Here is a 15145-nt window from a genome sequence, read left to right on the forward strand (position 1 = left end):
TTTTTTCCCAACATTACAATTACTGTTGAAAATGTTCATAAAAAGGTTGGTTGCCCCCCTCCCCCCCCACTTTTTACTCCAATAAAGTAAAAGGATATGAATGAAGTGTAGTATTGTATGCAAAAAAACAGTGAAGTGAAGGAAAGTTGGCATTGAAAAAAGTTGCCCCCCCCCCCCACGAAATAGGATTGTAGGATTTTTTAGCTCACCTGAGCCGAAGGCTCAAGTGAGCTTTTCTGATCACATTTTGTCCGGCCCCCGTCTGTCCGTCTGTCTGTCAGTCTGTCCGTCTGTCTGTAAACTTTTTACATTTTCGATTCTTCTCAAGAACCGCTGGGCCAATTTCAACCAAACTTTCCACAAAGTATCCTTGATTGAAGGGGATTCAAGTTTGTTCAAATGAAGGGCCATGCCCTTTTCCAAGGGGAGATAATCATGAATTTGTTAAAAATTAATGGCATTTTTAAAAAATTTTCTTCTCCAGAACCGCTGGGCCAGGAAAGATGAAACTCATGTGGAAGCAATTATACCTGTATAATGATCGTTATCCTCGTAATCCTTTCACACTTTGTACATTATTCCTGTAGAAGCTGTCAAAATAAAATAAATTCAAGAGGCCCAGGGACCACAGCTCTCACCTGAGCACATCAGCTAGGAAAAAACACATATGAGATCAGAACTGACAGTTAACTTCAGTTGGGGGGGGGGGGGGGCTTGAAATTTAACCCCAAAGGGGATCATAATTTCAACAGATTAGAATCTACATTACCTGAGGATGATTCTATATAAATATTACTAATCATGGATTTGAAATACTTGAAAAGAAGATTTAAAAAGGTTTCCCTATATATTCCAATGTAAAACTTTGGTCGGCCATTATGGTCCCACCCTACCCCTGGGGGTCATGACTTGAACAAACTTAAATCTACACTATCTGAGGATGATTCCACATAAATTTTATCTTTCCTGGCCCAGTGGTTCTTGAGAAGAAGATTTTTAAAGATTTTTCCTATATATTCCTATGTAAAACTTTGATCGGCCATTTTGGACCCGCCCTACCCCCGGGGGTCATGATTTGCACAAACTTAAATCTACGCTATCTGAGGATGATTCCACATGAATTTTATCTTTCCTGGTCCAGTGGTTCTTGAGGAGAAGATTTTTAAAGATTTTTCCTATATATTCCTATGTAAAACTTTGATCGGCCATTTTGGACCCGCCCTTCCCCCGGGGGTCATGACTTGCACAAACTTGAATCTACACTACCTGAGGATGATTCCACATGAGTTTCATCTTTCCTGGCCCAGTGGTTCTTGAGAAGAAGATTTTTTAAAAATGCCATTAATTTTTCTCTAATTCATGATTATCTCCCCTTAGAAAAGGGCGTGGCCCTTCATTTGAACAAACTTGAATCCCCTTCACCCAAAGATACATTTTGGCAAGTTTGGTTGAAATTGGCCCAGTGGTTCTTGAGAAGAAGATGAAAATGTGAAAAGTTTACAACGACAACAACAACACCGACGACGACGATGACGACAGAGCCTTCGGCTCAGGTGAGCTAAAAAGACGAATTAAGAAATGACACAAGTTTTTCTCATAAATACAGTTCAGGTATTGGCATACATTATGACTATTTATACGTCATCACACACGAGTCTGACGTATCCTAAGTGAGACACTCTCAAAGTGACTCGGGTAGTAAGTATTGGGTAAAATAGAAAAACTCGAGCACTTCAAGAGCATCACCTGTCATTAATATACATTTTTTTTTAACCCACAATACTCAAATACCTTATATATCTGCAAACTGTGTACTTTCCGCAGTACAGTTCACTTCCCTTTACCAGCCAAACCACGAATGTGACAAGTTCTACTAATCTCGTCACTTCTCGCGAGATCTCACTTAAGATACTGACGTATCCTAAGTGAGACACTCTCAAAGTGACTCGGGTAGTAAGTATTGGGTAAAATAGGAAAACTCTTACTTCAAATACCCAACCTTTCATAAAACTCAATACAATTCACATGTATAATATCATAAACCAACTAAATCTCTCCCAATACTTAACCCACTACTAAATAATAAAGTAATAAATACAGACATTTTAACAAAATCCTTTATTGAAAATAACAAACATTAATCAGTACATACAATACAAAGTACATGTGTACAATGCAGTACACTGGAAACCCAATAATTATTTTCAATATAAATGACTCCTCCCAACCCTCTAATCAAACTGGAAAGCTTGTGGAAGTTTAGAATAGTCCCCAAATTTATCATAAATAACATTAACGTCCCCATCTTTCAGAACTGATACCTTTGCTAACATGTCACCCACCCTAGTTGTTCCCACCATTCTATTGATCCTAGAATATCTGTTAAATGATTGTCGACTTCGCCAACCAACATGTTCCATAATTTCTTCTGAAGAGGATGTGTTATTTGCCATCAGGGTAATACCACAACCTGCCCTAAAACTATGTGCTGTTTCCCCTTCATAAATATCCAAAGAAATAAGATATTTCCTCAATATATCAGACATTGCTGAAGTCGTTACATGATTGTCTAGAACTAAAGTCCTTGATGAATCCAATGACCGAAACAAGTAGCCTGTCCTCAAATCAACACCCATATTCCTTGATCCTTCTATATATTTCCTCAAACCTTCCACAGGACAAATGACCTTATTTTGAACCTTAGGTAGCACAAATTCATTTACATGACCATTACCTAGGGTTTTCCCAACAGTATGGCTTAACAAATAACCCTTCTCATCTGAAAGCTTCTTTACCTCCTGAGATAAACACAATGCCAAATCGTAAGCACGGTCACCAGAATAGAACAAAACCTTAAAGAAGGCTTGATCTCGCAAACAAACATATCTATTTCCCACACTAAGATCTGTCCTCAACAACTGATCATTTAAATACAAACTCAATTTCTCCAGCTTATTAAGAAATATAGGTTTGGCCTGTTTTGAAGATACATGAGACATTGCTTGTTCTAATTTCACTGCATCTACATACCTCTTTAAGAGAACACTATCTGCTGAGTTACATCTTTCCAAATGTCTTGTACTATCCCAAGGTTTAGTCCTACCTATCTCATTAAACATTGCCCTAAATTGTGCGATGAAAGAAGAGACTGTCCCTGCTGCCAAACGCACTGGACAAAAACATGAATTAGCACTTGCCATACCAAGAAACGGACAAGTTAAATCATGAACTCGAGTCCTACCCACTTTATCTTTACTAATAAGAAATAATCTCAAATCTTCTGGAGTTGCTTCGAAAAAATTCTTCCCAATTACTGTTTCAAAATCAACCTTTAGAGTTAACTTTTTTTAGAGTATGCCTTAGAATCTAGTAAATTGTTCAGATAAGCAATGCGCCTATCAACAGAATATTGCATCAAACAGTTCTCCTGCACAACACCACAATACTGAGTATCCACTTCACTGACCAGAACTACCTGAAAATACAACGAAACTTAATTTACTTATGAAAGACTAGCCTGACCACAATTAAATCATACAATAATCCATGCTTAGCTTCAGAAAACCCAGACTTTGAAGGGAATAAAAGCACACCTTTTTCCCCTTTTCTACCGAGTACAAACCTATCCATTGTATACTGACTGATCAAAGGCCACCAAACTGGGATTAGCGATAAATCAGGAACAACCATTGTACAAGCTTCAACACCCTGGTTTTTAAGATATACAATAAGAGGGAGAATAAGCCTAAATGGAGGAAATACATATGGATTTTTCTCTAATCCTATATCCTGAGAAAATACATTTACACCGGCAGACAAAGGTGTAGGGTACGGTGTGAAATGCCTTAAAGGGTTCCCATTCACTATGCTTACCATGCAGTTAGAATCAAGGGACATAAGATCAACTGAATGCGGACCAAATCTTTTTTCAATGATCTGAAAATTTTCACCAGTTAACATACAATCCAATGCTGACAACTTTCTAGAATGACAATCTGCTGGGTTTTCTTCGGATCTCACATACAACAAGTGTAAATCAATGTTATAATCCACCCTGAAATTCCACAAACTTTTCATGATTCTGTTTAAAACAGGATCTTTCCCACTCATACTTTCCCAACCATACACACAAGCTAAATTATCTACATATGCATCCACCCTATGATTTCTAACCACCTCCTTGACCGAACATAGAGCGTTGAACAATGCCTGAGCCTCTTTTATATGAATGGGCCTATCATCCTCATTACCCCAGTAATCTGAGCACACTAACTGTCGACCTTCAACATCTACCAAGGCCCCCCATTTAAACTTAGATGCATCTGAAGCCAATGTAATTTGTAAATGCTTCTCAGTCCTCCAAGAAAAACAACCATTCCAATTATCTATGAATCTCCAACACAAAATTTCCTGTCTTAACTCATCTGTCATATGCACGAATCCACTTCTCTTCGCTGCTAAACCTATTGCTCTGTTTACTTCCTTTGTATACAACTTAGTCCCCGGAAATGCTAACATAAAAGATATACATTTGCCAGCAAACTTTTGTAAACTAAGAATACTAATCTTATCACAATCCAAGATGCTCTCTCTCAACTTGATAAACTTCCCTTTTTTCTCCTCTGGAATTATAAATGCCAATCTCTCAGAGTCTACCAACATCCCAGAAAATTTTAAACATTTCACTGGAACCAATACTGACTTTGTAATATTGAGAAAATATCCTAATCTTATCATAACTTGACATACAATGTATAATGCCTTATCTGCCACCTGACAGTCATCTAGAGGAACTTTGGGGCCATGGAAAAGAGACTGCAAAAATCCCCAAATCCACCTATCATCAATATATTGTAAACATGGTACACCTAAAGACCTACACCAACTCGTAGCCACCATACCCGTACTTTGATAAATAAAAGCACTTGCTTTGAAACCAAATGGTAGAGTATTAAATACCATAAACCAACCTCCAAACTGCAACCCAAGATATGTTCTAGACTTCTCACTCAAACAAATATTATCATATCCCGACTTGTCATCAATGCTAGACATAAACATACCTTTCTGAACTAAGCGCGGATCATCTTTCAAAGTATCTAATGAAAAGGGACAATCCTTCACCCAGATATTCAAAAATCTTTCGTCATGGCACAAACGTGGTTTTGTAGGTTCCACTGTAAGAGGCAAAACCAAATGAGGTGGCTCACAAAAACCAACCTTCCCAACCAGTGTGAGAGATCCATTTTCTAACCTTTCATACAATGTTTCTACAATAAAATCGTTGAATTGTTCACACACGTTAGAATTTGGAAAATAAACTTAGGGTGGAACCTTTAAACTGTAACTCTTGCCCTTATAATTTCCATTAAAAGGTTTAAAAAACTTTTTAACATCAATTCCTTCCTTTAACCATTCAAGAACATTATCTGGGGCATCTATATTTTCCCACTCATGCAAATATGAATGTAAATTTCCTGGTAAAAAATAATTAGGATCCCGAAATCTTAAATTTTCAAAATTAAATTCTACATTTTTCTTAGCAACGTCTTCAGCAGTCACACAAGTCAAGGGTTGAGCATTCTCACCCCTGTAATTAACCCATTTTTCATCCTTTTCTCTTTGAACAATAGATTCTGGATCAAAACCGGTGTTCAATTCCCAATCTGGTATAACAGGACAAAATTTTTGCTTCTTAACAAACACTTCACTCTGAAATCAAAAATGAATAAAAGAAAGGATGCTAATAAGTTAATTACAGAGGAGGATACTCAACCCTCAACTCATGTGAAAAATCGCAAAGGGCATTAGAAACCCCTGAGTTGAAGGAATTGTATCCAAAACATTTTATTTTTTTCATTTTTGGACAATCCGCTATAAAATGTCCCAAATCTTTACAAAACAAACATCTTCCTTTAGGAGGGCGCACACCCATACCTCTACCGATGAAGGACGAGGAAACCCAAAACCCTGGGCAGGGTACCCCGCATACGGCATAGGATAAGGTGAAAAGGGGAACTGTGGCTGTCCCATCAATTGTACATAAGGATAAGGATTAGCCTGCATTCATACAAATCTCCCAAATTTTTGTAATTAGTTTGCCCAACATTCTCTTTTTCCTCAGCTACCCCAGACCCTTCATATTTCTTCCCCTTAAGCCAATAAGCCAATACCATTTTGTAGGAAATTTCTTACAGATGATATTTTATGACTGTTTAGATACTCAACCATTGACATTTTTAGTAAAAATGGAGGTCAAAGGTCAATTAAGTGCAAAATTTTATGGGCTTTTTTGATACTTTTTCATCTTTAAGCTAAGTATTAAGGATGATGCATGTTGAAATAGGAAATTTGGGATATACCCACAAAAGAGCATTATACTGTACTACATGAAACACATAAACTTTGTTTTCATTTCTGCATATAACTACTTAAAAGGGGTTGCTAAGCAACGCAGAATTCTTTAGTTTTCGGGCAGAAATTTTCATTTTTTACTCATCCTAGACACATTTATGCATCCCAGCACATAAAATTACAAGGGACATACAACAGATAAATTGTCTTAAAGTTTGACCTTATTAGAACTATTTTTAGGAGGTCAAAGGTCAAATAAGTGCAGAAGTTTCATCAATTTTTTTCAACACTTTTCAATATTCTTACCATAATTTTACACAATGGATGCTGAAATGGAAAATTCTGAATATACTCTCAAGAAGGAATCAGAACTGCAATATCCATGCATCATTTTAGTTCAAATATCTGTTTAATGACCTTTAAGTGGTTGCTAAGCATCATCATTTTAAAGTTTTTGGCTATATACATGTTTTTTCACATTCTGGACACATTCTAGACATTTTTTGTATATTTCATGAAATTGTTTGTAAGATATATATGGGCCATAAAAGTAAAAGAACATTTTTGTATTAAAAATTGACCTTGACACTCTTGTTCTTCAGGGGGTCAAGGTCATATCAGTACAGAATTCTGCTTTAAACTGTAAGTAAATATCAATTTTGAAATGCTTCAAACATGGATAAATCGTCTAAAAGTTGACGTAATAAAAATAGCGAATGACAAAATTTGCAAGCAAAGAATTCTGGTCTGCTTCTTACAAACCCCTAGCAAAATATGTATACAATCTTTTTGTTGAACAAGAAATCCATTCTCTTGATGCCATTAGAAATAATCTTTATTTTCATGAGTTTAATCTAACAAGAAAAAAAACTAAATGATTTCATTACAAGATTTTTCTGGTATAACAGAGTTTAAGGGGTGCAATAAAGACTTGACGTTATCTTGGAGGGAAATAATAATAATAGATAGCATTGGCAATATTTAACGCAAAACTGTTTAGTCAATAAGTTGAAAAATTGACACTTATATCCAAATATACAAATCCAGAAATATTGCAAGATGAATTCCAAATCTTCAACAAAATGTTGAAGAGCACTTTTACTTTGTGTCCACCATTCTTTTATCAACTGTCATTTCTCTGTAAGACTGGAGGAAGTTCTTTGACTTGTCCAAGACATTATTATTTGCTGTCAAGTACAAGTGATCAGCTTCTATCCTGTAAAAGATTTAAATATTTTGAAACAGATACATGTCATTGTGTATATGAATTTACATTTATAAATAAAATTAAGAGTGCTAAAATTACTACATTTATTTGATTTTCCTTTTAAATTAAAATTGTATTATGTGATTCAAGTAGTTAAATGATATTGCTAAGTCAATGTATCAGGACTGATAATTCAACACCCTTGTAGTAAACCATCATGGTAAAATTACTGAACTAAAACAAATAGCATATTTGGCAATCTAACCAAAGCCAGACCTCTGTTTATGCTATTGCAACATATAAAAAACCTGGCAGTGGATGGAAGATCTAATTTTAATTATGCTACGAAAGCCATGAAGGGACACGTCAATTTTTCAAAAAAGTAAAAAATGAGATCTCGAATTAGACAATCCAATCCCATGGATTACTAATTTTAAATCGTTCCCTCGATTTATAATTCGAGATCTCAAATTACACAATCCGATCTTACTGATTACTAATTTGGCCCCTTAATTCATAATTTGAGATCTCGAATTACATACCGGTATTTTTTTTTCACAGATTAATAATTCGAGATCTCGATTTGTTACAACGTCAGTCATGATTTTGGCAATCTGTGCTCTTGAATTTCATTACATATATATACAGATACATCCAACCATTTTAATCAATTAGTGCGTTTTGTTTATTTTGTTTCAGCAACCGGTTGTTACCAACCTCTTTCATAACTAATTCAACGTATATTTATTTTAGAAATATATTACACAGGACCCATATTCACTTTTACTATTTAGGACTTTTAATTATTCTATTAAATATACACGTAACACAAAAACCCAAAAGATTTTTTATTGTACAAATATCAGTATAAGCATATGAATTTGAAAATATTCATGTATTTTTCTCATTTTGGACCGTTACATGTAATAAAAGGTAGGATGTAAAATACTACATGTACAATATTCTATTCTTTAAACATGTATTACCATATCCGATATGTACGGATAAATAATTTTAATGAAGCATGTGAAATCATGGGAAGGGTTTACATTCTAAGGGAACGAATCGTTTAAACTAAGAGAATGAATTATACAATCTGAGATAGCGTATTGTGTAATTTGAGGGAACAAATTGATAATCTGTGAGAATGAATTGGCAATCTGTTATAACAGATTGTCAATCTGAGAGACCGGATTGCATAAATCAAGAACTTGGTTTACTTTTATAGTTTTTAAAAAAAATATTTGTCCCTATATGGCTTTCATAGATTGCATACCTGCATGGCTGCCAAGGTTGTAAAAAGAAAGGAGACAATTGACTGCAAATGTTACTTAAGGGCAATATTCCTGGGGCAAGGCTGTTCATGAGAATGGGATTGTTGATAAACCATCCAATGAGTTTGACCACCCATGTATATGATGTACGATAATTGGAAAGAGTCTAAAAAATTGAGAAAATTGAAATTCTAACCACATACTTTATGCAGATTAGAACTATAAAAACAGCTTGTTCCATATCTCGGCATTCATTCAAATAGATATTACATGTTTAAATAATGTGTTTGTATGAATAATCAAGCATCATGAGTACACTTTATTATGTGTTTCAAACACTTATTTTTCAAAATATAAATCAAATGTTTATAAATTTGTATGAATGCAATATCATGAGAATGACACAAATGAAATTTGACTTTACTTTTTGAAATTTTAGAATATACGGAAATTTTCAACACCAAAACAAAAATTTACCTGTTCATTGGTGTCCTTACATATTAATTGGCATTCGTAGTTCATGGTGGGCTTAGCAAGTGGGTATTCACAGATGAAAGTATTGTTGTATATGGTGCCTGCACCCTAAAAATTCAATGTGAAAGTCGTACATGTACACACTGGTACACACATACTGAAAACAACTATCCATTATTATGGCAACTTTGATTTTACTTTGAACTTACGAGTGATTGTCACAAACATCAAAGTTCAAAAGCAACACAAAATTGGTTGAACAATACGATATACGCACACTGAAACATGAAGGAAGATCTAGTATTTTCTTTTGAACGTGAACTAATGCGTTTTAAACTTAAACTATTCAGTCAATGTACACGTATTCTCACCTGCTAATACCAAAGGCATGTCCGTATTATTTGATTCATTGATGTGATGCTCTTCGTCGTGAAATAATCATGAAAATTGACGTTCAGATTTCGGATCACCATCATGTTTACACCACAGCGGAAACACGTGGAACCTTATTTCAATTCGTATCAACTCATACAGTGATGAGTCGTATTTATTTATAAATGCGAGTTTTTGTATTGTGAACTTTCGTGCCAATATAGATCTAACTAAATTGCAAATTAAGTATACAGTATAATAAGATACAACAATATTAAAAATCTGATTTTTTTTAGTAAAGATCGACGAATAGGGAATCTACAATTTTATCAACATTGTAACGTTATCACTACATGAAATATATACATCATTACATGTAGACACGGGCACTGGAAGTTAATGTAAATATATAGTATGTGTATGTATAAAAAAATATCTTTTTTTATACATACATATACTACCCTATATATTTACATCAACTTCCAGTGCCCGTGCATGTAGATGAATAAATTAACATTTCTTATTCACAAATTAAAAGGCAGAACGATAGTATACATTTGTTTTTTGAAATCTATTTTTTGTATTATGAATTTATTTAAGTAAAAACATATTTAAATGGTCAAAAAATTCTTATAAAAGAATTTGTTTTTTCGAGTAAGACGCAACAATATCGACCTTGACGTTACATGTAAATATTGACCGATTTTTCCATAAAAACTATGCGAAGGTCACAAATTCAAATTATCGTAATTAAGAAAATACTGAGTGTAAGAAGGCCTGTAAGGGCTTGTTGGAAAGAAAATTTTCTCTACTATTACCAGCTTTATTTTGTTTTTCCTATTTCAACACAAAAATAAACTTAAAACTGAGCTTTGTTTAAACATTACGAATAAAATCGAGAAAAACACATAAGTGCAAGAAAATTCTTGTTTTAAAATATACTTTAAAGTAACAACAATAATTTTAACATATTTTAAAAACAGAGAAAATATGCTTAAAGAATATACCATACTTTTCTTATAAAGTTAATCAGGAAAAAAATGTCAATCGTCTGGAAAATCGGCAATTGCTTTGGAAAATTACGCCATTTTCAAAAAGTCACGTTTGTCTTCACAACGTAAAATCGATTAAATATCGGCAATCAAGACATAATCTTTTTAGATATTTTAAAAGTAGAGAAAATTTCCAAAAAGACGATATATAGTTTATATACCTTCGTGCTACCATAAAATAGATACGGAGATCTTATTTTCGCGAAGTCGTGTTTTAACGCGCCACCGGTCAATTTGACCGATACGGAAGTGAAGGGGTTAAACACTCCTCTACCTGATCCTCCCCCGATTTTTCTTTAATGGATTCCATCTTCTTCTCTATATCCCTCAATCTGATTTCCATATTCTTGTCACCTAAAGATATACAAAATGTAATTCTAAGTTTCCATATACCTCATCTGCAATGTTTATATATATAACATTTTATATATAAAACATTTTATTTGTGCGTTAAAACCAAAGCTTAACAATCTGATGTAATGTATATCAATTAGATTTAATTATGTATGCATATGTATATCTGCATTTTATTAAGAACTTGAAAATTTCCCGAACTTTTATCTGTGCGCAAAGAGCTGTTAACTATGACGTCATAGTACATTTGACTTCATAATAACGACGTCATATACTCCGCTAATTATTGTGTAACGTTACTATGTTACAACAGTTGTTTATTTTGTAAAGCTTCTGAAGATAGAATGAAAGGCCTAAAGCTTTACTGGAGTTTTTCGTGTTTTTCTTTTTTATTTTGAGTATATATATATATATATATATATATATATATATATATATAATTTCAAAACAAAATGAAGAATCGGTACAGTTTTTGGTATATTTAAAAGTAAAAAATCCAAAAATATCACAAAACATTTACTGCAAGCGCTTTCGCCATGTTCGGCTCTTCAGGCAGTTATACAAATGTCAGGTAGGTTACCTGGTAACGTCAAAAGCATAAAGTTCATTGTGACGTCATAATAGATGTAGGTAGCGTTAAGTTGGCGTAATTGTTAATGTACAAATTTTGCACTAACTTTCACACATTATACAAATGAAATTTCAAAATATAAAATATACAGTATCATTTGCGATTAAGTTTGGGTTTAAAGAGGTTGATAAAATAGTCTTCTTTTGCCAAACGTAAATTTTCGTTTTCATTTGGAAGTTTATAAAAAGGGAAAATCTTAAATATTCCTTTGCCACATTTTGCGAAATGTTCACAACACGGTGTATTACGCACACTAGGGTCTTTAATTTGTTGCTTGTGCACACGAACCCTGGCATTCAATTTTCCCGTTTGTCCAATATAATATTCTTTACACGTCGGACAGATGGCACAGTAGATGACGTTTTCCGATTTACAGTTCATAGATGAGTTCGTTAGAATTTCCATTCCTGATTTAAGTTGGATTTTATTCCCCTCTTCTAAATATGTACACGTTCCGCATCTCGGATCTCCGCATTTTTTAATGGTTGGAATTTCCTCATGTGTAGTAAAACGGGCCTTGGTCAACAGTTTTTTTAAGATTTGGTGCTTGTCGTCGACTGTTTATGATATCATTTGGTTGAACTAAACTTTTCATGTTTTCCGATTGTTCTAAAATGGGATAAAATCTTTTAGCGTCCATAAGGATGTTTCTGTTCCTTGGGTTATGGGTAACTACAAAGGCTATTTTCCCGTCATCATCGGTGTCGTCTATATGGCGTGGATTTCTTAGGTCCTCTATTGGAATTTCGGATGCCTTTTCTATTCCAATGTTTATTAGATCCAATGGATAATTTTGTCGTCTTAAATATATCTTTAATTCTTCTAAACGTCTACAACGTAGGGTTTGATCTGTAATAATTATACAAATTCTTCGTGCTAAATTAAACGGAATATTACGTTTTGTGTGGGATGGGTGGCACGATCTAAAATCCAAATATTGGTGCGTGTCCGTGGGTTTACAGTACAAGTCTGTAGTTATACACGATCCATTCTTTATAATAAGAAGATCTAAAAATGGAAGTTCCGTACGACTTTTTTCTATAGTAAATTGTATGGAATCATGGAGATTATTTAGAAGTGAATGGAATTTAGTTAAGTCTTCTTCACTCCTGGTCCAAAATATGAAGCAGTCGTCTAGGTAACGTTTCCAATTATTTTTTATGTAGTTAGCAAAGTCGACATCAAACAGTTCAGGTATTTTTCCATATAGTTGATCTTCTAAATATCCCATCACTAAAGTTGCATATGAGGGAGCAACTTTTGTCCCCATGGCGGTTCCTTTTATTTGTAGGTAGAACTCATTGTCAAAATGGAAATGGTTATTTTCCAACACTATCTTTAGTCCTTCTAAAATGAATTCCTTTGGGAATCGTTCATTTATAATATCCGGATGTCTGTCTATCCAGTAACTAACTGCTTCCAGTCCCAAAGTATGTGGGATATTTGTGTACAAACTTGTAACATCAAAACTGACGAGAATAGTGTTTGGGTCTACATTTTGGGGAATATAATTCAGAAAATCCATATCATCTCTTACGAAGCTGGGTAACAATTTGCATAGTGGTTTCAATAAAATGTCCAATAGATTACTCAGTCGTTGGGTGCTTGATGCAGGTCCAGCGATGATCGGACGTATTTTAAGGTCAGCAGGTTGGGATATTTTTATATATGCGTCATCACAATTTTTCACAGCTTCCTGGATCTCCTTAGATTTGTGGACTTTTGGTAATCCGTAGAAATTACTGGATTTCAATTCAAAGTTAGTTAAGAAATCAATTTCGTTTTTTGTTAAATTGTCGGCATATTTTTTTGTTAATTTCTCAACATTGAGCATTGTGTGACGATCTTCGTTGGTTGTTAATTTTCTATAAAACCGACAGTTCTGAAGTTCGTTTAGTACCATTTCCTTATAATGGGGTTTGTCCATAATAATAACAGCGCCTCCTTTATCAGCTTCTTTTATGATTATAGATGAATCATTCCGTAGATCCTGTATTGAAGAGCCGAACATGGCGAAAGCGCTTGCAGTAAATGTTTTGTGATATTTTTGGATTTTTTACTTTTAAATATAATATATATATATATATATATATATATATATATATATATATATATATATATATATATATATATATATATATATATATATATATCCCATATTCTATAAAGTCTACAAAGTAAGGCATATCAAAATATTTATTACCTGATGCCCTAGAAACACCAGATGCTGCAGCCACAGATGAGCTAGTAGAACTAGAAGCGGTAGCAGCTGAGGTAGATGGGGCCACAACTCCACTAATACTAACAGGAGCCACCATTTGATTAACTTCAGAAGTGGAAGCTTGCACTAAACTTTGACCTTTTGGTGCCCCTACCAGATTCGCATGTGCAATAGCAAAATGCATCAAGATAACCAGACTATCAAAATCCTCTTCCCTCCCTGCCAGGAGCAAAATGTCTCTTGGGTTCTCTCCTGTAAGTCCTTCAAACTCAGATCTCAACTCATCCTGACTATATCTACATAAATATAAACCAAGATCTTACTAGCAAGTGAATACAAAATTCCACATGCAATTAAAACCAAATATTTACTAAACCAATATACCTGGTTAAAGTGTGCCTTTTTTTCAATCTATTCAGGTCGCCCTCATCAATTCTATCTTTCTGTGCTTTGAATTTTAAAATCAGCAGTACCAAAGATTTCCCAACCAGGGAATGTTTGGGTTTTAGTACATTCATCCTATAAAATTAAGGATAAAAATTAATATCAAATATACATATTGATATATAACTCAAATTAATGCACAGTATTACAACAAAACATACTCCTAATAGCAATCTTACACAAATTTAACATTTTTTTTTTGCGTACCCAATATATAGGCCTTCCTATATAAACTGTGTCACCCTATACATGCTCGTATATACAGTGAACTGAACTCGGACATGGCACGTGCAATCCGCACCGCAAGAATTCCAAAATACTCCCAACACTATTAACTCTAATTTTCTCGAACAATAAAAACAACATTGCGCAATCCTATAGGCTAAACCTATTCCATTGCCACAATCTCTATATACGATTATCACATGGCCAATGCCATTAAAAGTAAGAAAAGCGTGCAATGCAATCCTATAGACCGAATCTATTCCATTGCCACACAATTACATATAACGTTACACGGCCACTGCCACTATTAAAAATGTGCAATCCTATAGGCTAAACCTATTCCATTTACACATAAAATAAATTAAAAAAAACTCACCTACAGCATGGGCGTGGAGAGCAAAATGGAAAGTCTGCGGTACCGTCAACTCGCTTCGGCAGCCAAACCACGTATGTGACAAGTTCTACTAATCTCGTCACTTCTCGCGAGATCTCCTTTAAGATACTATCAGTATCAACATACACAGTTACTACACACAG

The 15145-nt window shown here is 34.2% G+C and overlaps 1 protein-coding gene and 2 pseudogenes across 2 annotated transcripts; all 3 read right to left on the bottom strand.

The window, feature by feature from the left end:
* Positions 1-2196: 2196 nt before the first annotated feature.
* Positions 2197-3435, bottom strand: LOC134255281 (uncharacterized; annotated as a pseudogene).
* A 2278-nt stretch (positions 3436-5713) lies between these two features.
* LOC134255283 (uncharacterized) lies at positions 5714-14457 on the bottom strand (annotated as a pseudogene).
* LOC134255280 (uncharacterized) lies at positions 7452-9789 on the bottom strand. Of its 2 annotated transcripts, XM_062737791.1 has the most exons (4): positions 9681-9789; positions 9313-9417; positions 8838-9001; positions 7452-7570 (listed from the first exon to the last, which is right to left on the bottom strand). In XM_062737791.1, exons 2-4 carry the CDS (start codon positions 9355-9357, stop codon positions 7453-7455), a joined length of 327 nt encoding a protein of 108 aa, XP_062593775.1. In that variant the 5' UTR covers positions 9358-9417; positions 9681-9789; the 3' UTR covers position 7452. The 2 variants fall into 2 exon arrangements, with proteins under 2 accessions (XP_062593775.1, XP_062593776.1); XM_062737792.1 differs by lacking the exon at positions 9681-9789 and having other exon boundaries at positions 9313-9455.
* Positions 14458-15145: the final 688 nt, after the last annotated feature.

This window comes from Saccostrea cucullata, unplaced genomic scaffold, assembly GCF_032062105.1.
Source record: "Saccostrea cucullata isolate Sc308-1 unplaced genomic scaffold, CSIRO_AGI_Scuc_v1 ctg1728, whole genome shotgun sequence".
Classification (NCBI taxonomy): Eukaryota; Metazoa; Mollusca; class Bivalvia; order Ostreida; family Ostreidae; genus Saccostrea; species Saccostrea cuccullata.